At 46.7% G+C, this 23185-nt stretch overlaps 1 protein-coding gene across 6 annotated transcripts in view; it reads right to left on the bottom strand.

Moving 5' to 3' along the window:
• CenG1A (Centaurin gamma 1A) overlaps positions 1-23185 on the bottom strand; it is a 339755-nt gene that overhangs the window by 47725 nt on the left and 268845 nt on the right. For 5 of the 6 annotated variants that reach the window (XM_037423691.2, XM_037423690.2, XM_037423689.2 and 2 more), the window contains 3 exons: positions 19595-19729; positions 13580-13833; positions 544-774 (listed from right to left, as the gene is read on the bottom strand). In XM_037423691.2, the coding sequence (XP_037279588.1) occupies positions 544-774; positions 13580-13833; positions 19595-19729 (620 nt within the window). The remainder of the gene's footprint in view (positions 1-543; positions 775-13579; positions 13834-19594; positions 19730-23185) is intronic. The other variant, XM_037423692.2, reaches the window with a different exon arrangement.

Raw genomic sequence — 23185 nt, 5'->3', positions numbered from 1 at the left:
AGCAGAAGCTTTACTTTGAGCAGCAGTGCACTGCCAGCATGAAGTCTATTGGGAAGTTTTGATTTTGATGATGATAGCATTCATGATAACAACTATTCTCTGGTAAAGCTAGCTCGTAAGAACAGGAAAGCTCGGAAAGTCTCGGAAAAACTGAGACATATCGTATAGCCATAACATAGACAAAGCACATGCATGTCAAAATACACTGGATAAGGTGAATGACAAGAAACATTTCATTCAGAAAAGAGGCGAATGACACTGTTTCCTGTTCTGTCCTAAATGTTTCCTTGATGGTATGAGTCTTTTTAATATTTCAATAATCATTTTCTGAACACGCCTTCTTTCTCCAGCCTATCATTGCTAGATGTTAAATAAGATATGTTGCAAAAACACTACAATATTAGCCTGCTCTTTAGGAATTGCACATCCCTCATTGCAACGACGAAACGACACCGGTAAATGTTTGATGGAGCTCAACATAAAATGAAAGCCTCATCATTGGCCAACCGAATACCCAGCAGCCAAGTTCAGCCTTGCACATACCGTGAACAAGTTGGACCTTCGACGGGTTTTCCGTGCCGTCGTTGGGGTCGAGCAGGGAGTCACAAACTCTGGCCGGTCGCGATTGTTGCCGCTCAGTGCCGACGGTGGTGGCATGGATTCGGAGGCCTGCGACAGTATGGTGGCCGGGGTGCCCTTCTCGAACTTCTGGATCTCCCTCTGTACCGAGGTGCCAGAGGCAATGCAGTCACGAATCTGGCGAAGGTGGCTCTCCTGGAAGGGCCAGCAATGCAGATAGCTTCCTTTACCTACTTCCTCTCCGGCCATTTGCATTATTGGAAAAGCTACTACTTAACTGCAATCAACAAAACACTCATGCACGAGTGATGGCAATGCAACTTACATGCTAAAGATGTTCAAGGTGTTCGAATATCAGCATTTGAACTTGAGGCCTCGAGTAAAAAAGGCCAATTCTACACCACAGGCACAAGCCTTAAGGAGGAATGGAACAAGCTTTAAAATGTCCTTTGAGCAAGCATGCATGTTGAGACATTTGGCATGTTTTTTACAACAGTGACTGTTTTGTTTAAAAAAAGTACTCATATTCTGCATTTTTTTCTTTTTCTCTTGTTGCAACAAGCTAGCTAACGGCCCACTTATCTTGCACGGCAACCATACTTGCTTGAGCTTGTGATAGTTAATTATTTCAATGCATTTGTAAAGAACCTAGTTAATGCTACAGTTTACGAGTACTTGTTCATGAACGGTAAAAGCACGCTGAAAACGAAGACACAAAGAAGGCACACACACACCTCCTTTGTGTCTTCGTTTTCAGCATGCTATTACTGTTCACAAACATGGAATATCAATGTGCCAGATGTCTGCCTTGGTGAACTTCATTTATGAGTACTGTTCTTGAGAACTAGTTTGTTTGTGAAGAGAAATGACCACACGACCAGATATGAAGAAGAATGTGCACATGAGTTCTACATTGATCACCGTGACAGGGAGCACAAACAACGAACTCATGATGTAGGTGGAGGTGGAAATAGCTACGGAAAAGTAAAAAAGAAACAAGCAACAATGCATTTTACAATGATTCAAGGGAAAGCACGCTGCTGTTTGAAGTAGAGGTACGGGAATAGCAAAATTTTGGGTGCAAAGCGAAGTTGATGCAAATAGAACTGGATGTAGTGAACCTTCAGTTAATTTCAAGAAACCTATTGAAATACAGTAGTCCACTGGACTGAAAAGTCACTAGACTGAATATTTACTAGAATACGGAACAGCATGGGGCACAGCATAAATCAAGTCAAACGTGTGAAAAGTCATTTGTTTTGAAAACTATTCTGTAATTTTCATTTCAACTGGCAACCTTAAAATGCAAAAAAAAACAAGCTGTGCAGCGTCTATGCTCTTGTGCACTGCCTCTGGGACACAGCGTGTTGCCGTGCCACAAAGTCTCGCAACTGTATGCGAAGATCTCAGCTACAGATACAGCATTTGAAGCTGCCTCAGCCATTATAATTTCTTTGTCGCACTCTTCTTTCAGTTTCTGAGGAACACTGAAACCGTTTCCGAATCTGGTAGCAGGTATCGAAGGAGACGGGGGTCGTTTCTGTCTCCCACAAAAGCGCTGCTGCACCATTGCTAGCAAGACGATTTGGAGGCAGCATGCAGAGCAGAAAACTTCATTGAATTGACCTCAGAAATAGAGCCCAGCTCCACAGATCAAGTTCATTTAACTTGAATATTGAGAAGCTCATTTAACAGAAACATTTTCCCATAGAATGCATTAAAAAAAAGCACTGAAAGTTCTCGAAAAGTTCGTTAATCTGAAATATTTGTTATACCGACATTCATTCGAGAGCTTACAGAATTTTTTAAATAGCTGTCAAACATTTGTTCAAAGGCACCCGACACCAAATTTGGAAACTCAAGACGCTTGTGTTCCTTGATAGCCCTGCATGCAGGGCCACTTCTGACACATTATTAGTGATGAGCATTGTCTATAAGATACTTTAATTTGGTTTTCAAGTAAAAGTGCGTGCTTTCCCGAGTACGTATTCGGATCCAGTCGACATTTTCAGTGGTTTCATGACATTGTAAAGGTCAAGCAAGTATTGTCAGTGTCAGAACACATTTACGGGCCATTCAAAATGTCCTGCGCCCACAATACCCTGGCTGGCACCCGGCAAGGACTAATGTTTTCCCTCTTGCTCTGTCGTTGAGCTGCTCTCAAGGTGGTTCTGGCTGCTTATGCCAGGAATGCTTTTTTATTCCGACAGGGACACATTCAAAGCACCCACATTGTTTCATATTTCTCCACCCACGGGTCCCCCCTTTTGAAAACGGTGCATTTTGGGTCACCGAAGCTTGAATGCATGTAGTCTCTGGTGCTGCCCCACTGCGACACACCTGTTTCTTATTTCATTTAGGCAGTCATTTTGAACTGACAATTCTCCTAAAGTAACGATACTAATGGTAATTATACAATGCCTTAGAACATTTACGATTCCATTTCTGCATTACAAGATGCAAAGCTATAAATTACACAAACAAATCTTTCACTGTAAGGGGTCCTTTAATATTTTTCAAATACTTCGAAGTGAACTTACAGAAAAAAATGGTTGCAGAGGATACCTTAGCTCATTCTTATGGGATAGGAACATGGAAGTGTTTCTGTTGATCAGGCTGGTGAAGCACTGGAGAGATAGTGTTCCCAATTTGTTTTATCAAGGATGAGGCAATGCAGAGAGGGAATTGTATTTTTTTACACGATTTGGTGAAACCAATGTGGTGTCGACAACATTTTGCATGTGAAAAGAAAAGACACTTTCTCCTCCATCTCTCCCCTCTTCAACTTGTGTGGACACCCAACCGATTTGTCGGACAAGGGCACGCTCCCCTCAAATTCAGGGTAGCTAATCTGTCCTGCGGAAGACAATGTACAAAAACATCTGAAATTTCAGATGCTGAAAATGATCATCCAGTTTTTTTTTTGGACTTTCCCGTTTGAAACTGGATTATTTAAAGCCCCCACCACTGCCACATAGGTCCCAACCTGTGCTTCCGCGAGGCTATTTACAGCTGTAGTAGAGCTTTAAAGGCAGCTTCACTGCAACACAAAGTGTAATGCAGCAAAGCATATAAACAATATGAAGGGGCGTTTGTAACAGCATAGTGCGCCTCCAACCGCCGTTTTCTCGAGTCAATAAATTTGCCATAGTAGCAGACTCTAAAAGACAGTTTTGCCGCAATGCGAGAGTGTAATAAGAAGAAGCATATAAAAAAATGTGAAGGTGCCATTGTTAATCTGACATTGCCTATATTTGTCTTCAGAAAGTTCGAATACTTCGAATAGTAAAATTCAGGTGCAAATCAAATAGAATACCAAACACTATTTTGTATATTTGCACACCCCTAGTTTGAAGCAAGGTGTGGTTTCCTCAGAATGCGTAGCTGTAAATCAAGATTATACAGGGAGGAATGCATACGCAAGGGGAATGTAAAACGATGCAGCATATTTCAATTGAATGTGAAAAAGTACAATAAGGTGCATGTTAATGCCCAATATAGCTTACTTGATGCCATGGGTTTTAAGGAAAAAATAGCAAAGGTAAAAAGGTTGGTGATAGAAATAAGTGAAAGAGGAATAGATGATCGGTGGTAGAAAAGTAGGCAGGAAAAAAAAGTGCCGAGGCTTATTGCAGTTTGGCAAGAAAGCTAAGACTAACAGTAGTAAGCCAGAGATAGTGGTGATTTGAACTTTTTCTAACAAGGAGAGAACCTTAATTCAGCTAACAAAGTTGGGTTGAAACGTAATAATAATAATAATAATAATAATAATAATAATAATAATAATAATAATAATAATAATAATAATAATAATCTTGGGCTTGGTGAAGCACAGGTGACAGCCTCGTCATAAAAGGGATGCCGTAGCATCCACTGTCCTTGGAAAAACTCCCACAGTCAGGAATGCATGCGCCAGACTCGAAGCCAGAGGCCATCTTTCTCTTCTCCCTCTCAGTCATTCAAAAAAACTGTAAATAGCACGGGCCTGCTCCGGTATTGGAGGCATGGCGAGGTCTCTGCATCTCATGTGCCTCCTGGATCGGCCAACCTACAGCCAAGTGTCGATGTGACGCGACGTCTTCATTCGACGTAACATTATGTGGTGTCATGGACGGGTCACTATTACTTCATGACAATGTCAAAAGTTGTGGCGATCTGTGACCTCATGATGACACCATGAGGTGATGTTACATGATTTTTTTCATCACTTGCATCAAAACAGATCACATTTCACGCAGGCCTAGGATTTTTTTTTTGCCTAAACGACTGGAATCAACGTTGCAAAGTTTAAAGGTCCCTTTATGCAACGAATGAATGGGAGATGACACAGAGAGAAAGATAAGACAAATGTAGGAGAAAATTCCAGCACAGAGATGCATGACACATTATCTTTCGTCTCTGCCCTATGTTGGTGACATTTGAATTTAACAGCTTATACTATAGTAAAAAAAATAAGTTGGCTTTCCTATATCTTTAAGAATAGGCCCCTCATAGACCTCACATCTATCGTCCATATATTTTTATAAGTGATAACAAGTGAAATGTAGAAATTACCCTACATTTTGCAAGAAAAACATCGCCTTAGTGCCCCATGCGGCCTGGAAAAATCTGAAAATATTGTCACGGGGTCGTGACGTGGCCGAAGACAGGAGACTTCGTGTTAGGATTTAACTGTTTATTTGGGCGAACCTGTGCCCGGTAAACTGAAAGTCCAATTACAGCAGCAGTCTCGCACAGATAGCAGTCTCGGACTGATAGCGGCGAACGGAGCGTCGGCCTTCGATCAACAACTGACAAGCGGCGAAGCGCGTCGGCATTTATACTCTTGCCGTCGAATGTTCTAGCGTTATCGCTGGCGGTGGCGTAGGTTCCAGAACAATCTGTACCGTTCGCACAGTGGGCGTGATCTTATCGAAATGATCTACTACAGTCCGGAACCTTCTAGAAAACTGCAGGCGCGGTTTGCGCTGAGAATCGTGCGGTGTTTTCGGACGATAACAAAAACTTAGGAAATGGAACGTGGCATTGCCCCCCTCTGAAAAAAGGCATCGTCCCGATGCTTTAACTAAAGATGAAAGTACAGTAATAATGCAAGAAAGTACAATGAATAAATTACGATACAACAATAATACAAAAAGAAACACTAGTTCAGTTTGTTAACGCGCATGAAACGGCTTGAGGCGCGCGACATGGACGACTTCAGGTCGCGATCGGCGTCGTTGAGAGTTCGTGATGCCGTCGGGGACAACCTCGTAATCAAGCGGGCCGAGCCGTCGAACCACCCTGTACGGTCCGAAGTACCGTCGCAGAAGCTTTTCACTTAGTCCACGTCGGCGTATTGGCGTCCACACCCAAACACGTTCACCGGGCTGGTATTCCACGAAGCGTCGTCGAAGGTTGTAACGGTGGCTGTCGGTCGTCTGTTGATTCTTGATACGGAGACGCGCAAGTTGTCGGGCTTCTTCGGCGCGTTGAAGGTACTCGCTCACATCGAGGTTTTCTTCGTCGGTGACGTTGGGTAACATGGCATCGAGCGTCGTTGCCGGGCTCCTTCCGTAGACCAATTTGTATGGCGATATCTGCGTCGTCTCCTGCACCGCCGTGTTGTATGCGAAGGTCACATACGGAAGAATGGCGTCCCACGTCTTGTGTTCGACATCGACGTACATTGACAGCATGTCGGCGATCGTCTTGTTAAGCCGCTCGGTGAGGCCGTTGGTCTGTGGGTGGTACGCTGTCGTCCGGCGGTGGTTTGTTTGGCTGTATGCCAAGATTGCTTGAGTTAAGTCGGCAGTGAATGCCGTTCCTCTGTCGGTGATAAGGACCTCTGGGGCGCCATGACGTAGGACGATATTTTCGACGAAGAATTTAGCTACTTCGGATGCACTGCCTTTTGGCAGGGCTTTTGTCTCGGCGTAGCGGGTGAGGTAGTCGGTAGCTACCACAATCCACTTGTTTCCGAAAGCCGACGTCGGGAACGGCCCCAGTAGGTCCATACCAATCTGCTGGAAAGGTCGGCAAGGTGGATCAATTGGCTGCAGAAGTCCCGCTGGCCTTGTCGGCGGTGTCTTGCGTCGCTGACAGTCCCGGCATGTCCTCACATAACGAGTGACGTCGGTGGTAAGACGTGGCCAGTAGTACCTTTCTTGTATCCTCGCGAGCGTGCGGGAAACACCGAGGTGCCCTGCCGTCGGATCGTCGTGAAGGGCCTGCAGGAGTTCTGGTCGCAGAGCTGAAGGCACCACAAGAAGGTACTTAGCTCGAAGCGGTGAAAAGTTTTTCTTTTGTAGAAGACCGTTTCGTAGAAAGAACGACGCAAGTGCGCGCTTGAATACCTTCGGGACTTCGGCGGTCCTGCCTTCGAGGTATTCTATTAGGGCTTTAAGTTCCGGGTCGGCCCTCTGTCGTTCAGCGAAGTCGTCGGTAGTTATCGTTCCTAAGAAGTAGTCGTCATCCGGGTCGTCGGGTGGCGGTTGGTCGACAGGCGCACGAGAGAGACAGTCGGCGTCGGAGTGTTTTTTGCCGGACTTGTAAATGACAGTAATGTCATATTCTTGAAGTCTCAGGCTCCATCGTGCGAGGCGACCTGAAGGGTCCTTCAAGGTGGCTAGCCAACACAATGCGTGGTGGTCGCTCACAACTTTGAAGGGCCTGCCGTAGAGGTAGGGGCGAAATTTCGACGTAGCCCAGATGATGGCGAGGCACTCCTTTTCTGTTGTGGAATAATTTGCTTCTGCTTTGGATAGCGATCGGCTGGCGTAACTAATAACCCTTTCAAGTCCGTCAGCCCTCTGCACAAGAACGGCGCCAAGACCTACGCTGCTTGCGTCAGTATGTATTTCTGTCTCGGCGAATTCGTCGAAATGGGTAAGTAACGGAGGCGTCTGGAGGCGATGTTTAAGCTCCTGGAAAGCGTGTTCTTGCGGCGTTTCCCACTTAAACTCCACGTCGGCCTTGGTAAGGTTAGTGAGAGGATCGGCGATGCGGGCGAAGTTTTTCACGAACCGCCTATAATAGGCACACAGGCCCAGAAATCGGCGCACGGCTTTCTTGTCAGTGGGCGGCGGGAAGTCGGCGATGGCGGCTGTTTTCCGTGGATCGGGACGAACTCCAGACTTGCTGATAACGTGCCCCAGAAACGAAAGCTCCTCATACGCAAATCTGCACTTTTCTGGCTTCAGTGTGAGTCCGGAAGTCTTGATGGCTTGAAGTACAGCTTCAAGGCGCCGAAGATGCTCGTCGAAACTCGAGGAAAACACGACGACGTCGTCCAAGTACACAAGGCAAGTCTGCCACTTCAATCCTGCCAGTACTGTATCCATAACGCGTTGAAACGTTGCAGGCGCCGAGCAAAGGCCGAAGGGCATCACCTTAAACTCGAAGAGGCCGTCCGGTGTTATGAATGCCGTCTTCTCTCGGTCTCTTTCGTCGACTTCGATTTGCCAATAGCCAGTCTTAAGGTCCATTGACGAAAAGTACTTGGCGTTATGGAGCCGATCAAGTGCGTCGTCTATTCGTGGGAGGGGATACACGTCCTTTCTCGTGATTTTGTTCAGGCGGCGATAATCGACGCAGAAACGTAGGGTCCCATCCTTTTTCTTCACTAACACCACGGGGGATGCCCATGGACTCTTGGACGGCTGGATAATGTCATCCCGCAGCATTTCATCAACTTGTCTCTTCATGGCCTCACGTTCTCGCGTCGAAACCCTGTACGGACTCTGACGGAGTGGTCTGGCATTTTCTTCGGTTATGATGCGATGTTTCGTGATTGGGGTCTGCCGAATTTTCGATGACGACGAAAAGCAATCTTCGTATTGCAGGAGCAGGGCCTTGAGCTGTTCTTGCTTATCGTTCGGAAGTCTGGGATTGACGTGGAAAGCTATGGGAGGGGCTTGGTTCCTCTGAGCAGGTTCCGCAGAATCGGCGAGGGCGAAAGCACTGGTGGCTTCGACAATTTCTTCGATGTATGCGACCGTTGTTCCTTTGTTCACATGTTTGTACTCATTGCTGAAATTCGTGAGCAAAACCGTTGCTTTGCCTCCCCGCAGCTCTGCAATTCCTCTTGCGACGCAAATATTTCGGGTGACCAACAGATGCTGACTGCCTTCAACGACGCCTTCCAAGTCAGGTGATTTAGGAGCGCCGACTGAAATAATGACGCTTGAGCGAGGCGGAATGGTGACTTGTTCTTCCAGCACATTCAAGGCATGGTGTCCTGACGGCGTGCGCGGCGGTAGTGCTTCTTCTGTGGATAACGTTATCGACTTTGTTTTTAGGTTGATGACAGCACCATGGAGGCATAAGAAGTCCATGCCAAGGATGACATCTCTCGAGCAACGCTGTAGGACTACGAAGTCTGTAGGATAAATACGGCCGTTAATGGTGACTCTCGCTGTGCAGATTCCTGTAGGCGTTACGAGATGACCTCCGGCTGTGCGGATTTCAGGGCCTTTCCAAGCTGTCCTAACTTTCTTTAACTTCGCGGCGAATGACCCACTGATGACAGAATAGTCGGCTCCAGTATCGACGAGAGCAGTCACACTGTGGCCGTCGATAAGAACGTCGAGGTCGCTAGTTCGCCGTCTCGCATTACAGTTAGGGCGTGGCGTCGGGTCACGGCTGCGTCGGCTTGTTCCGCTGCTTCCATGCTGCGTCGTCAGGCCACCTTCGGTAAATGAGCTTTCGCCGTCAGGGCTTTGCCTGGCTGGCGTTGTGTTCGGAAAGCTCCGTCGCGGCGTCGTCGTCGTCGGAGGATCTTCGGTAGTTCGTCGCACAGCAACCGCACCTCCACCGGTTGCTGCCCTTAGTTTCCCGGATACGGGCTAGGAGACCGGCCCCGCGTTGGGCCAGAGTACTGCCGGTGGTGCGGTGACGTGCGGCGGCTGGGCGACGGCGAACGCGAAGGGCTTCGTGGTGTCCACCGAGTTCCTGTCAGGTAGTCGGCGATGTCACGTGGTCGTTCTCCTGGCTGTGGACGCGGTGCATTGACGGCGAAGCCACGCAGTCCCATCTGTCGGTACTGGCAACGGCGGTATGTGTGTCCGGCCTCGCCGCAGTGGTAGCAGAGCGGGCGATGGTCAGGGGTGCGCCAGACGTCAGTCTTCCTCGGTGCACTGCGCTGGGCCGCTGGCGAACGGTATGACGTCGGTGGGGGTGGTGGCGGCGGTGGCGTCTGTCGACGGAAGTGCGATGGGGCGGCGTTTTGGCGTGGACGGGGAGGAGCGTTGTGGCGCAGTGCAGCGGCGTAGCTCATAGCTTCCGGCTCGGGCAGTGGTGCGTGGGGAATTTTAAGTGATTGCCGAACTTCTTTCCGCACAATGTCGGCGATTGAATCCACTTGAGGCTGGGCCGAAGGCAACAGCTTGCGCAGCTCTTCCCGCACGATCGCTCGGATCGTTTCACGCAGGTCTCCGGAGTTACTGGCTTGAGCAGCAGCGCAGTCTGCAGTCAGGCGACGATTATACTGTCTGGTGCGCATGTCCAGGGTCTTTTCGATAGTGGTCGCTTCTGCTACAAATTCTTGGACGGTTATCGGTGGGTTTCTCATCAGTCCCGCGAAGAGCTCCTGTTTGACCCCTCGCATGAGGAAACGAACTTTTTTCTCCTCAGGCATGTCTGGATCAGCGTGACGGAATAGTCGGGTCATTTCTTCTGTGAAAATGGCGACATTTTCATTTGGCAGCTGAACCCGAGTCTCTAATAAAGCAGCGGCCCTCTCTTTGCGAGCGACGCTCGCGAACGTTTGAAGGAATGCGCCGCAGAAAACATCCCACGTTCGGAGCGTGGACTCCCGATTTTCAAGCCAAGTCCTTGCGGTGTCTTCCAAATAGAAGAACACACGACGCAGCTTTTCGTCATGGTCCCAGTGGTTGAGGGCGGCCACACGGTCGTATGTCTCCAGCCAGGACTCCGGGTCTTCGAACGATGACCCATGGAAAATTGGTGGTTCCCTGGGTTGATGCATGACCATCGTGGGCTGGGACGCTGCGGTTGTCATTGTCGCTGCAGTCGCGGTCATGGCCTTCGTCTTCCGCGCCTTGTCTGGTAGAAGCCCGTACTCTGGTGGTAGCCCTTGCTGTCGGCGGCTTGTTCGCTGCTCCTGGTTGGTGTCGGTGTCTTCTCCGCGACGTGGGCTGGGTTCACGGCTTGACGGGGGTGTCCGGTACATGAACGAAGCAGCACCTCCACCAGATGTCACGGGGTCGTGACGTGGCCGAAGACAGGAGACTTCGTGTTAGGATTTAACTGTTTATTTGGGCGAACCTGTGCCCGGTAAACTGAAAGTCCAATTACAGCAGCAGTCTCGCACAGATAGCAGTCTCGGACTGATAGCGGCGAACGGAGCGTCGGCCTTCGATCAACAACTGACAAGCGGCGAAGCGCGTCGGCATTTATACTCTTGCCGTCGAATGTTCTAGCGTTATCGCTGGCGGTGGCGTAGGTTCCAGAACAATCTGTACCGTTCGCACAGTGGGCGTGATCTTATCGAAATGATCTACTACAGTCCGGAACCTTCTAGAAAACTGCAGGCGCGGTTTGCGCTGAGAATCGTGCGGTGTTTTCGGACGATAACAAAAACTTGGGAAATGGAACGTGGCAATATTCTACAAATACAAGCAATCAGCCCATGATTGGCACCACTGCTTTGGCATGTGCAAACAGGCATGCATCAAGTTAGAGTAAATACAGTAATCATAACACAAGTTGTTCCTAACCATCATGAAAGAAAAAGCTTGGAGAACACATGAGCTTCGCATCAATAGTTGAACATCATAGTGTTTAGGGCGCTATTCGCATCACCTTCCGATTTACTTGATTCCCTTCTTGGGGGATACCTGAAGCATTTTTCAAGAAAAGGAAGATCTATGCACATGATATTGACCATTGTAAACCCTCCTACTGCTAGAGTAGTTTCAAAGTACCCACCTGTCAGTAAGGCAGTGTACGCAACTCCGCAGTTGCACACTTAAGTTCATCCTATGGCTGGTGTTAATAATGATCGCCCTTTTTTAATTAATTGCCAGCTTTCAAGCCCCCTGCTCATAACACAATGCACATTGTGCGATGCTTGCTGCCAGTGTGTGCTTCTGCCACACATGCAATATTGTGCCTTTTCCGGAGATTCCCCACTCCACATGACATTTGTACAGGATCCACGATTATAATATTATATTGTTGGGGTTTAGCGTCCCAGAACCATTACATAATTATGAGAGACGCCGTAGTGGAGGGCTCCGGAAATTTCGACCACCCGAGGTTCTTTAACACAGACCCAAATCTGAGCACACGAGCCTCAAGCATTTTAGCCTCCATTGAAAATGTTGCCGCCGCGACCAGGATTCAATCCCTCGACCTGGGGATCAGCAGCAAAGTTCCTTGGCCACTAGACCATCGCAATAAGTCAAGATCTACGAGCAAAGCAGTTTCAAGCACTGTTGTAAAACAATCTGTCGTAGAACACTTGATTGTCACGCAGAATATCTGCATTCGATTCTGGCACAAATCCTAATCTTTATTCTTTGCATCTGTCACATTTTTTTACTCTATAACACCACCACAAAAGCCAAAACCACATTTTCCACAATGCAGGCCTTTTAAGGCTATCATAATACAGAGGAACTTCGATTACATGTCCCCCGGTTCTGGGGCGACCTGTATTTTACAATGAATCGGTTAGGTCCTGGCAAAATCATCATAGAAATAATATATTAAAAACCTTGGTCATACAATGCAGCTTTATGCTGACTCTGCATCTTACGATGATTTTAAGATTTCCTTTTGAACGGAAGTCTAAAAGGGGGAAAAAAGGTGCATTTACTTGAATCAAATGTCGACCAAATATTTGCAAAATATGAACTGAAATGAAATATGAAATAGTGCAAAATATGAACTGGCGTTCCCCGAGGTTGACGATTATAAAAGTAGAGAGTGACACAGGATGTCTTCTTAGGATGGAAACATTATTCTCCTAGAAGTTCATGCCCTTATACATATGCCTTGATCATGTGCGTACGTATCCGCAGTATTTACCTAATCAAATTATATTCACAGACAGTAGCTTCAGCTAACCGAGAAAATATTTTCATGTTTTCGGTCTGTGGAAACTTTTCAGGTCAACTTACAGCTGGTCTCCAGCCTTTGTCGCACACGCAGTCACGGGCTTACGCACACGCAAGGGCGCTACACAGCTGTTTTCACCGTGCAAAATTACTTTCACTTGACGTCAACATTCATAATAACAGCAGGACATCACTAGTTGCAGTTCACAAGCCAACTAATTACAACGCACAGAGCTCAGTCGCGCACGAAGGCATTCTATGCAAACTCGTGGTTTGTCGCCATCATGTGACAGCGATGACACTGTGTCTGACTCTTCTGATGGGATGCTGTTGCCAACGCGGTTTCGGTTTTGTTTTCACGGGCAGGCGATTTTCAGACTTGTATATTGTTGCAAAGATGTGCATTGGACTCAATTTTTTTTTAAAGTTCAGAATACACATTTTCTCCAACAATGTAAAACTGCCATTAGCTGCCACTGGCAAAAATGATTTAATCTACCTTCCTTGCAGAGGCGCAAGGTCATGCAGTGGGCTTATTCAGGCAGTCTGTACACGTTCTTTTGGGGGCAAAACTGAGTGTCACGGCTTAGAATCTTAGCTTTTTATTATATAACGCCGAGATTATACAGCGGTTTTGCGTGGTCCCCTGAAAGTCGTATAAGCAGGGCGCTCCATTTTATAATGTTATGTACTACTTTGTTTATACAGCATGATGCTGTCAAAACAAACAATTTCCATAAGTAGCATCAGTGTGTGTGGGTGTCACCGTGTGTGAGTGAGTGTGCATGTGTGTGTTTGTATATGTGTGTAACATTTGCATGTGTGAAATTGTCACAACTCGGCTAACAAAATCACATTCGAGGCCTATGGTCTCTCTCAGGCCCGGGAGTTCTACTTCATTGATTTTTCTCCGCAATACAGGATCTGGTGTGGCTCACCTTAAGCGATGTCTGGTTGACATTTGCAGATGGCGTGTTCACAGCTCCACCGTGGAGGGCATTGTAGCTGTTGACCAGAGTTGCTGTGGCATTGGTTGTGGGAACCACAGTCTGCTGCTCCCGGGCATAACCATTGCTGGAAACACCAAAGTGGCCAGTGACTCTGCCGGCACCAACACCGACAGGTGTGCTCGGCCGGGAGTTGTTGGGTGTCAACGCAGAAGCCATGCGCATCTGAACAATCCTCTGGCAAGCTGCAGAGGTTGGAGTATAAATACTTCAGAGATAATATACTGCACTCTAAACAAAGCAAGTGGAATAAAGGTATTTGTTAAGCAAGGACCTGAAATGGCATTGCCGAAATGAATATACTCGAGATTGAATAGTAAACCTGTAGAGGTGCACAACCGGAATCTATTGTTCATAAGTTGCACAATGAATGCAAGATGGTGCAAGTGGTCACCGTATGCTAGCTGCTTGTCACATCTGTGAAAGGGTGAATTATGTCCAGCACACATAGAAACACTCACTAGGCACTAGTTAAAATGAAGAAAATTTTGACTTGTTTTTTCATGGATAGTACAACATCAACTTTGCCCTAGACTTGGCTGGATCAAGTGTCACTTGAAATCTGTCGTAGGGGCTGCTGTGATATTTGTGTCATCAGCGGAATTTGAGTGAAAGCTGGTGCTTCAAACATTAACAGTGCAGGATGTCATATGCAACTGGTTCAAGGAAATGTGAAGCCTGTCACTGCAGTAGATAAACTGTCACTGCAGCAGATAAACTGTCATGGCACTTGTCACAGCCATGTAACAGAGAGCACAAGCACAAGGAGTATCTTTCCATTCTGAGCAGCTGCATCCAACATCTGTGAAGTGGTCTTTATCAAGCATACCAAACTGTCTTCTAAACAAATAAAACAAGCAGAATAAGGATAGAAGACAACTGATTGCATTCGAAATCACTTCTTACAGTAAACTATGGGGAGAGCTAAGCTTTTAAATGTCAGCTCGTGAAAAAACAGCCAGACAATTTGGCAGAACAAATGTGGCTGGCCCAGCTGCTATCACCAAATGAGTGATTTTCTCAACACTGGGCTTTCCTTCTTTTGCAGATACTAGTATACATTACCTAGAAGAACCCACTTGGCCAACAATGTAGATGAGACAATATACTTTGTGTTTTATCTTTACAGCACACAACCAGAGAAACCACGTCTGCAAATTCCCAAAATATGACTGCCAGTATAACCTTGTCATAATGGATCTGCTTACTACGAACAATCGTATACTACATACCAATTGGTGTCGTTATACTGACCTCCCTATTTGATCCACTGAGAGAACTTCGTTCACTATATATTCTGTTACAACGGACATTCGGATATAATTGACTGAAATGTGAAGCTAGCAAGGTGGTCACGGCACCATTACTGTGGCCTTTTCCACCATAGACAACTCAAGTTCAACAACTTCCAACTTCAAACATCACTTGGTATATCTTCGGGATGGAAACAGCTTGCTGCAGGTATCAACGCATCAATTTAATAATGAAGGCCACCAATCTCCGGTCTGTTGATAATAGATTACGCCTAACTATGGCAATAAAAAAAATCATCGGCGCGCAGGGTGCTCGGTCTCAGGGGCACTAATGCGCGAAACTGCCAGACGCATTCACTGCTGCTCCATGTGGTCGCTTCGTGGCGAGCTTGGCCGCTGCTGATGCGCAAAATGCCCATCCATGGTTTTGAAGAGCCAGCGATTTATATAATTCATCGCTTTCAACAAAGCACATTAGGGCTATAAAGGGCAAAGCTCTTTAGTGTCGAACCATGTCCACCACAGTCTCTCAATGATCATGATGATAATGACATTGGCATTGTGCACTGTAGCTACTACTAGCGATGATGCTGATAACGATGAAGCCCAAGCGCATTCCAGGTGACACATTCTCTTTCTGCCATGGCAGCGCAGCACATACACAGTACCCACCGTACGCCCTGACGACGAAGATGAACATGGATAACGACTGGCTTGTGCAGTGTATGATGTCTCAATATTCTCTACGATGCATTTCATATAATTGGGAACAACCATCAACCACCAGGGGATTGTGCACAAACCTTGTTTTGCCAACTTTAGGGTAGATCTGATACCACAAAGTAATATTGAAGGCAAAATAAAATTGACGTCTCCACACAACATACAATTTATGGCCAATGAACATTGTACATAACTGCACAATGCTTTGCCCCTTGTTTACATGCGTTAGTGGTCAATGTCATGGGTGATTTACGATAACAACGAACAATGCCGCTGCTTTGCCCACTCATCATAATTCATTTTGTAGATATGCAGTGATTTTTTCACTTTCGCATGTTCACTATCACGATGGTCCTGCCCGCAAAGTTCGGAGTGGAGTTAGGCCTAGCCACAGCTTGGAGCAGAAAGCTCGGCTGGGAAGCATGTGGCCGCGGTGCTGCTCGATGTTTCAAGGTACCTCATGCTTGATCATGAGTGTAAAGGGTTACCTCGCGGTAATTTTCATCACAATGTTCGAAGTGCCAAAAGTAGTGCTTATAACAGTGCGTCGAACAAGACAACGCTATCACAGTGAGTTCAAGATGCGTGTCTGTGACGTTCATGACAAGTGTGGTGCACTATCTTAATCAGATCACTGAACCAATAGACTGAACTTTCCCGTACAGCTGACTAAATCACCACTTGTTAACACAAAATGAGTATGAAAACGCCACTAAGTAGCCCAACCTCCGATGGTTGTGTCTTTGAGGGCTATACTACTTTTTTAAATGCTGTTTTTTTTGTATATAAAAAGACTTCCACAATAATTGTCCCCACCTTCACAGACGCAAAAATTTTTTTACAGCACTTCAACAGAGTTTTCTTTGAAGATATTTCGGAAACAGATAAAAAAAGGCCTACAGATACTGAAAATGTGATTTTCAAGTAATGAATCTTTTAAAGCCACATTGAAAATAAATCCGCTTATGATTTATAATTCTTTATGGTTGGAACAGACCCATTCAGTGTTTACATATACTTCCATTCTACATACTTCTCTTAACACAGACCGAAATCCACTTCACTTGGCTGTCTATTGTAATGAGGTTAGACTGCATTTCGAGGCGTTTACAAAGTGAGCAGTATAAGCAATGGTGAACATAGCTGTTCATAGTGAAACCAGGCACCCTGTTAGCATTAGTTTTTAAACAAGCCTTGCAGAGTTGGACATTTATTGAGAGGCAATACCAAAAATACCAAGTAAGTAATGACTAAACTATTTTAGAACTACTATTACAACATTAAACATTATGCTGTTGTTGTTTTTTGTAAAGTCAAGAAGAGAGGCCTGTGAGTGCACAAGCTGCAGATGCTAGGGCGAAGAAGACAATATAGGTCGCATATTCGGCATGACCCCCTTACAGGAAGGGAGTGTCCTTCTCCACCATATATGTAGTGCCACCTTACCAAGACGCACAATATTCTGTGTGTGCCTAGTGTTGAGGTTGTGCAATCCCAGTTGGGAATATGCGATAGTGAAACAAATGGTAGCACAAAATGTGTACTACGGGAGAGGTAAATCTTTGCTTACATGATGAAAGCAAGAGCCGGTGCTCACAGTCATCGAGAAACATTTGACAAGTCCCTCCATTTTTTTTTTCTTTATGCAATACAAATGTGAAAAGAAATCTGTTTACGCATATCTCATGGGGGTTGTCAACATGCCCACAGCCAATGGAAATCCAATGCGCAACCAGCACAGCATGAAAATGTATCAAGGATGTGCAGTGCCGGCAAAGTAGTCCTTGCAAGTGTCAACTCCATTTATCACTGTATAAGGATGAAGCCAAATGGTTCAAGAGGAAGAGAGCTGCAGAGTTTCATCGAAAATGTGCATGCATGAGGCACACATCTCACCAGAACCAGGGTTAGTTTATCTCAGTAGGTCACCAGTTCTTGATTATGCTGACATGTTCCGTTGTTTGCCTTAACCTTAATAGGTTAATTTTTAGTTAGCCCGCTGCCTTCTTCTGCTCAACAAGGGCTGCTCATGAACTTGTTTATGAAGCAACTCGCTTCCCCTTGGCTTTAGTTTTATTTGTGCAACTATAAAATGTGTACTAAAGCAGACTCACTAATTAAAGAACCATCCAAGTGCTTTTAATTTGTAATCAAACACTTACTGAAAATTATATTGCCTAGACAGCTAAGAACTGGCTTTCTTGCTGCTATGCAGCTACTTGACGACACTAGGACAATACTATGCTAGAGCTTAATAGTTTTTTTTTCTTTTTATAAATGGTGAAATGAGGAAAAGAACCACAGAGTGCATGGAGAAAACAGGAAAAGTCATGAGTATGACTGCTCAAACACGACTTAGAGCCTCAATGCAGCCTCATTCACTTTGCCATTATAACGTCGGAATTTGTGATGCCCCAAGGATCACAGTGTTCTGCAGTGTACTATGCGTGCCTGCTGCCAAATCTGAAGACTAACTTGCAACCCAAAACCTATCTCAAAAGAGAGCTGTGTGTTCAGTCCTCTGCTTAGGAAGTTCAACAAACAATGACATACTAGTAAAAACCATAGTAATGAGAACTAACAGACAGTAATGCCAGAAAAGGTAAAGGGGATATTATTAGAAGTAAATTAAATATAAATGTAAAGAGAGAAGAACGTATAAAAAGCTAACTTGCCACCGGCAGGACCCGAACCTGTGACCTTTGAATGACGCTTCTAATGCTCAACCATATAGCTAGAGCGTCAGTCATCCCTCAGTCCTCTTTATATGGCATATCTTCGCTTTTAAACGTGGGAGCATCAGTCAGCGTTGCCAGCAGCCATGATGGGGAGCGTGGAACACTTTTTCTGCCAGTTTGGTACTGCGTAGCACAGGGTCTTATTACTGGACGACGACCAATAATCCCTTGCATACAACCTCAAGGCATCATGTCTGCTACAACAAGACCTTCATTATAAATTAAAGAAAGTGTAAACTCAAGGAATGATCTAGTTTGATGCACTGGCTGGCCTCACTTATAACTTGTTTCATCAGTAAATATAGGATCAATTAGGTTTTGCCCCTTTCTCTTATACATACAATATAAAAAAGAAAACCGATCTATGGATTATACAGAGATTCCTTTAATAATGTGTACTTTCCTTTCAATTAATTAACATTTTAGTAATCTCACAAGTTAGAAAGTAAGTAATGCAAGGTGCCCTGGAAAAAATACAAGCATCATGAAGTAATTATGAGAGAAGCATACTTGGTTTTAATTATTATTACTTATGCGGAAGGCACGGAGCCTACGACTGCACACTAGTCATAGGCTTAACACAGCACAGTAGTAATAGGCTAGCCAGCTTATGAAATCAGCTGGTGAAAATATGCTCACACTTTGGAATTTGCTGCTGCTAATGATGATGATGATCTGTTTGTAAATTGAAATAAAATCAATGAACAACACGTGCATCATACCCTGTTTTTTTTTTTTAAGTGTGGCTTTTGTACACGTGTCAGACCCACCATGTCCACAGTCAATCGCAGGCCTAATCATGCAGTAAACCCACGAACAATGCAATGCCTGCAGATGACTACTAATTTTAAAAAGTTTTACAAAAGCACCGAGTACCACACAAACTACGAATTATTTCTGTATTTTTGCGTTCACAGTATTGGTTTGTTGCAGGTGAGTAAGAAGCGGCGCCGTAAGTGCGCTTCACTGCGCGCCATTTACAGCAGCGCACAACAGACAGGCACTGTGGGCGAGCAAAGCCCTGGTTCATATGCGTGCGTGCGTTTGCGTTTGGCAAACAGAATCAGGCCGACAAGTGATGTGGCGCTCATCTTAAGAGCCATGCTTCCTACACTACAGCTCGGCTTACGATTTTGAAGGAACACAGGCGGATACCGCCTGGATCACGTGAACGCGTTGGGTAAGCGCGCTAGGCCTAGCCGCGACGCAGGCAGCACGGGAGAGTCACTCACCGTCTTGAAACACCCTGTCGACGTTGAATCCGTAGGTGGCGCAGGTCTCGTAGTAGGTGCACCGCTTGAGGTCGCTGGCCAACTTGCGCGCACGCGAGTCGTCTATGACGCGCGGGTTGCTCTCGCTGATGGCATCTGCGAAATCGGGAGAGTTGAAGAAGCACTCAGTACATCAAAATTTTCGAACATGCGGGAAGCACAGGAATGGGCTTCCCCTCAATCACGGTCATGCTACCAAGAAGCCCACTTTACGAGCAACAACCTCATCGGAATCACAGCACGTTCGCGTGCCGGCTTCAGTTCCGACGAGTTGCCACACTCGTTGTTTAACACTCTCCTCGAGGCAACTTTCACGGCGGCCTAGATGACGCCGTCAAAACTTATGTCGTCCCGGTAAAATTGTGAGGGACCTTAGACTGCGCCCTTGTTGCATCACGACTGGGGGAGGAGAAAAGCGCTCGTGATGCTTGGTGGGGGCAAAGTGCCCATTTTGCGCTTCCCTGCCAACGCTCATAATTACAGGCATCACTGATAACGGGCGTACAATTAATGAAAACTAGTACAAGAGTGCTGTTTTCCCCCTTGGTCGCAGCGAGCTGCTTTCCCTGTTGGTGCGAACCAGCTACCATCATAACAGTGTTGCAACTTTCCACTCGATGACACAACCGGACGGTTGGCAATGCCCAGAACTGAATTCATTACCATCGCACAGACCAAGAATCGAAATAAGCCTACGCTCTGTATGCGCAAGAAACATGGGCGCTCTAGGTCGACCGTCGTATAGTGAGCGAATCATGCATATACATGATAACAGAGCGTGCGTACTTGAGCCCGTTGGTACAGCGGAAAACAGTGCGAAAAACGACGACGAGAGAGAGACTACAAACAGCTGCGTTTATTCCTGCTGTAGAATTTTATAAGCCTTCTCTAAAGGACCGGAGGAGAGGGAGAAGAATGTTCAAGCTTGTCAACCAAACGCTCAACTGCGGAGATACTGGTAGCCTGTTATCGCCATGGCTGATGCATGGATGACTAAGTACATTCCGCGGGCGCGGTTATCTCGGCAGCGGCGCACAATGCACGTCCCGCAGAAGTTTCCTCAACCGCTTTAAGAACAATATATAGCTGCACGTTTGGTGCCCCACCGCGGTGGTCTAGTGGTGTCACAAACGACTCCAATTTTCGGAGCATCCGCGGGCCCCATCTTCCAAGGAAGGGCGTTTTTGTGTTGGGAGACGACATCCGGCGACTATAACGACCCAGCGTGGCGCCGGCTCGTCTTCCCTGCCCCTGACCGGAAGGGGAACCGGCGGTCTCCACAAAGAAAATTACTCCCAGATGAGATGGGAGCACGTGGACGCCCCCGAGGAGGTTTGAACTGCATCGGAAGAGCAGTTGACGTACAACCAGCAACAAGTGCGGTCGTCGGTGTCGCGAGTCTCGCGTAGGCGGCGAGCATGGAGTGACCCGTGCAACGTATTGAGACGGCTGCAATTCCGGGCACCCTCGTCGTCTACCAAAGCGGCGAGATCTTCAGCGGCACCCGTCAACTCCCCTACGTGATCCAAAAGCTGGTCTGGTCCGTATGGAACTTTTTTTATTGTGACTTTTTTTTAACTGTGAAATTGTTTTAACCAGCCCTTTTTTTTTTTAAATCTGTGTAGTTGTGTGCGTTGCGACGCACATAGAAATTCAAAAACGCGACCAATGATCATTGTGTAATTATTCCCTTGTATCGCTCTTTTCTGATTTCCATTTTTGTCGTTATTTTATTAACATTCCGCGTAATGGCCTGTGCTAGTACCTTTTGTAGTGTTTTTTTAGCATATTTTGTTATATAGCTGTTCTTTCCTTTGCGTATCAGTGTTACTCCTCTCTGTTATTTTTCTTAACTCCTGCCTTTGCCAGTGTTCCAATTAAATGCTTGTTTATGTGTAATCAAACTCCGTGTCTGCTCTATGAGTGCGTCGGTTACGGGCTCACACATCACCACACGTGCAACCCCGCACGGGTCGACCAACCCGCAAATAAATTTGAAATGTGCCACTTCGAGGCCTTTCAGGCGTCGCAGGCGTCGCAGGCCGAAGCGTAAAGTGGAAGCCTGCGAGTCTGCCGCACGTCGATGTTGGATCGGCGGGGCCTCACTCGAAGTGCGTGACATTATCTGGCGTCCGCGCGACAGGACTGGCCGACCACGTGGTGGTGTCTGGGAGACTGACGTAACTCTGAGCGTCCAGTATGTAGACGTCCTTTTATTGTTTTGTTGGTGATCAACTGTTCGTAACAATGGACGGCACGCAGTTTGACAGGCTTATTGAACAGGGCAAAGCCTTTGGCTTTGTAGGCAAGGAGTTATATAATTTCGTCGAAAAAGAACGAAATAGACTTAAAGAGGAACGCGATGCCGAACGCATTAGGTACAGGCAACATCTGGAATTTTTGATGGAACAGGAGCGAGAAAATTCAAGGCTTAGAATTCAGAAGGAAAAAGAGCGCTTGAGACTGTGTGCTACGCAGGCGGACCCCTGCTCAGGCTCTGAAATTTCTAATAGCGCGACCGTCCATGCCCCGAACAAGTTGGCACAGTCGTACCATGAGTACGTTGAAAAACTGCGCCTGAAGATTCAAAGCAGGCGGCGCGAGTTTGAGGCTTTTGATGTAATGCATAAAAGATGCAAAGAGCCCGAATGTGTAGAGCCGGCGAAGGCCGGGCAGGCCGGTAGTACTTGGGAGGCGGACAGTATGTTCATTCCTGAACCTAAAATGTTAGCTGCTGAAAGTCCCGTTGTGGCCACAAAGGCCACTGAAGGCCTCAGTGATGGCGACAAGGCGCTGTGCCTGCAGAGTCTTGTTAATGCAGAAATGCCATCTGTAATGGACTTGGCACAGCCACCCTGTTTGTGCGTCGCCATAGCAGCTAAATGTGAAGTTCGCAGTACCTCCGGCCCGGTAGGTGAGGACCCCTGTACAGAGAGCGGGGCACAGTCGGGTGCTGACGCGCACTGCGAGCTGGGCAATGTTGGGGCAAGTAGTTCTTCCAGGTGCGAGCGGCGCAGCCCCGAGGAAGATGCTTGCATTGCTCAGCCGTCAGTCAAGCTTCCCGCAAGTCAGGGTGTCCACAAGTTAACGGAAAATCCCGACTGTATAGGCATTATAGCTGAAAAGACAAGCGAAACAAGTTCTGCTCTGCAAACGTTGCAGGTGGACTTCTCGAAAGTGAGCACTGGGCAACGTGCAAAAAGAAAAAGACGCCGCACAAACAGAAGGAAAACGAAGGCTGCAAAGCAACCGGGAAAATCGCGAATTGCCAAACGGCAATCAACGCAACGAAAACTTCGATTGCGTTTTGTGGCATTTGCCAGTCGAGTGGGTCCCTATGCTTCAAACCGCCCGACAGATAGAGGGGCGAGGCAGGCATTTGTTCGTGGAGCTCGGAAGAGCCGACCTCCTTCGCTCAATTGTCCTGCTCGAAGCGCGGGGTGCATGGCGAACCAGTGCCTTTCGGCCAAGCGACACGACGTGGCTCAGGGACCCGTTTTCGTAGAACGAGGCGTCGATATAGGCATGCCTCCGGGGTGCAGACTAACGGGA

This window comes from Rhipicephalus microplus, chromosome 4 (assembly GCF_043290135.1).
Source record: "Rhipicephalus microplus isolate Deutch F79 chromosome 4, USDA_Rmic, whole genome shotgun sequence".
NCBI lineage: Eukaryota > Metazoa > Arthropoda > Arachnida > Ixodida > Ixodidae > Rhipicephalus > Rhipicephalus microplus.
This window is presented reverse-complemented; position numbering and strand designations above follow the sequence as displayed.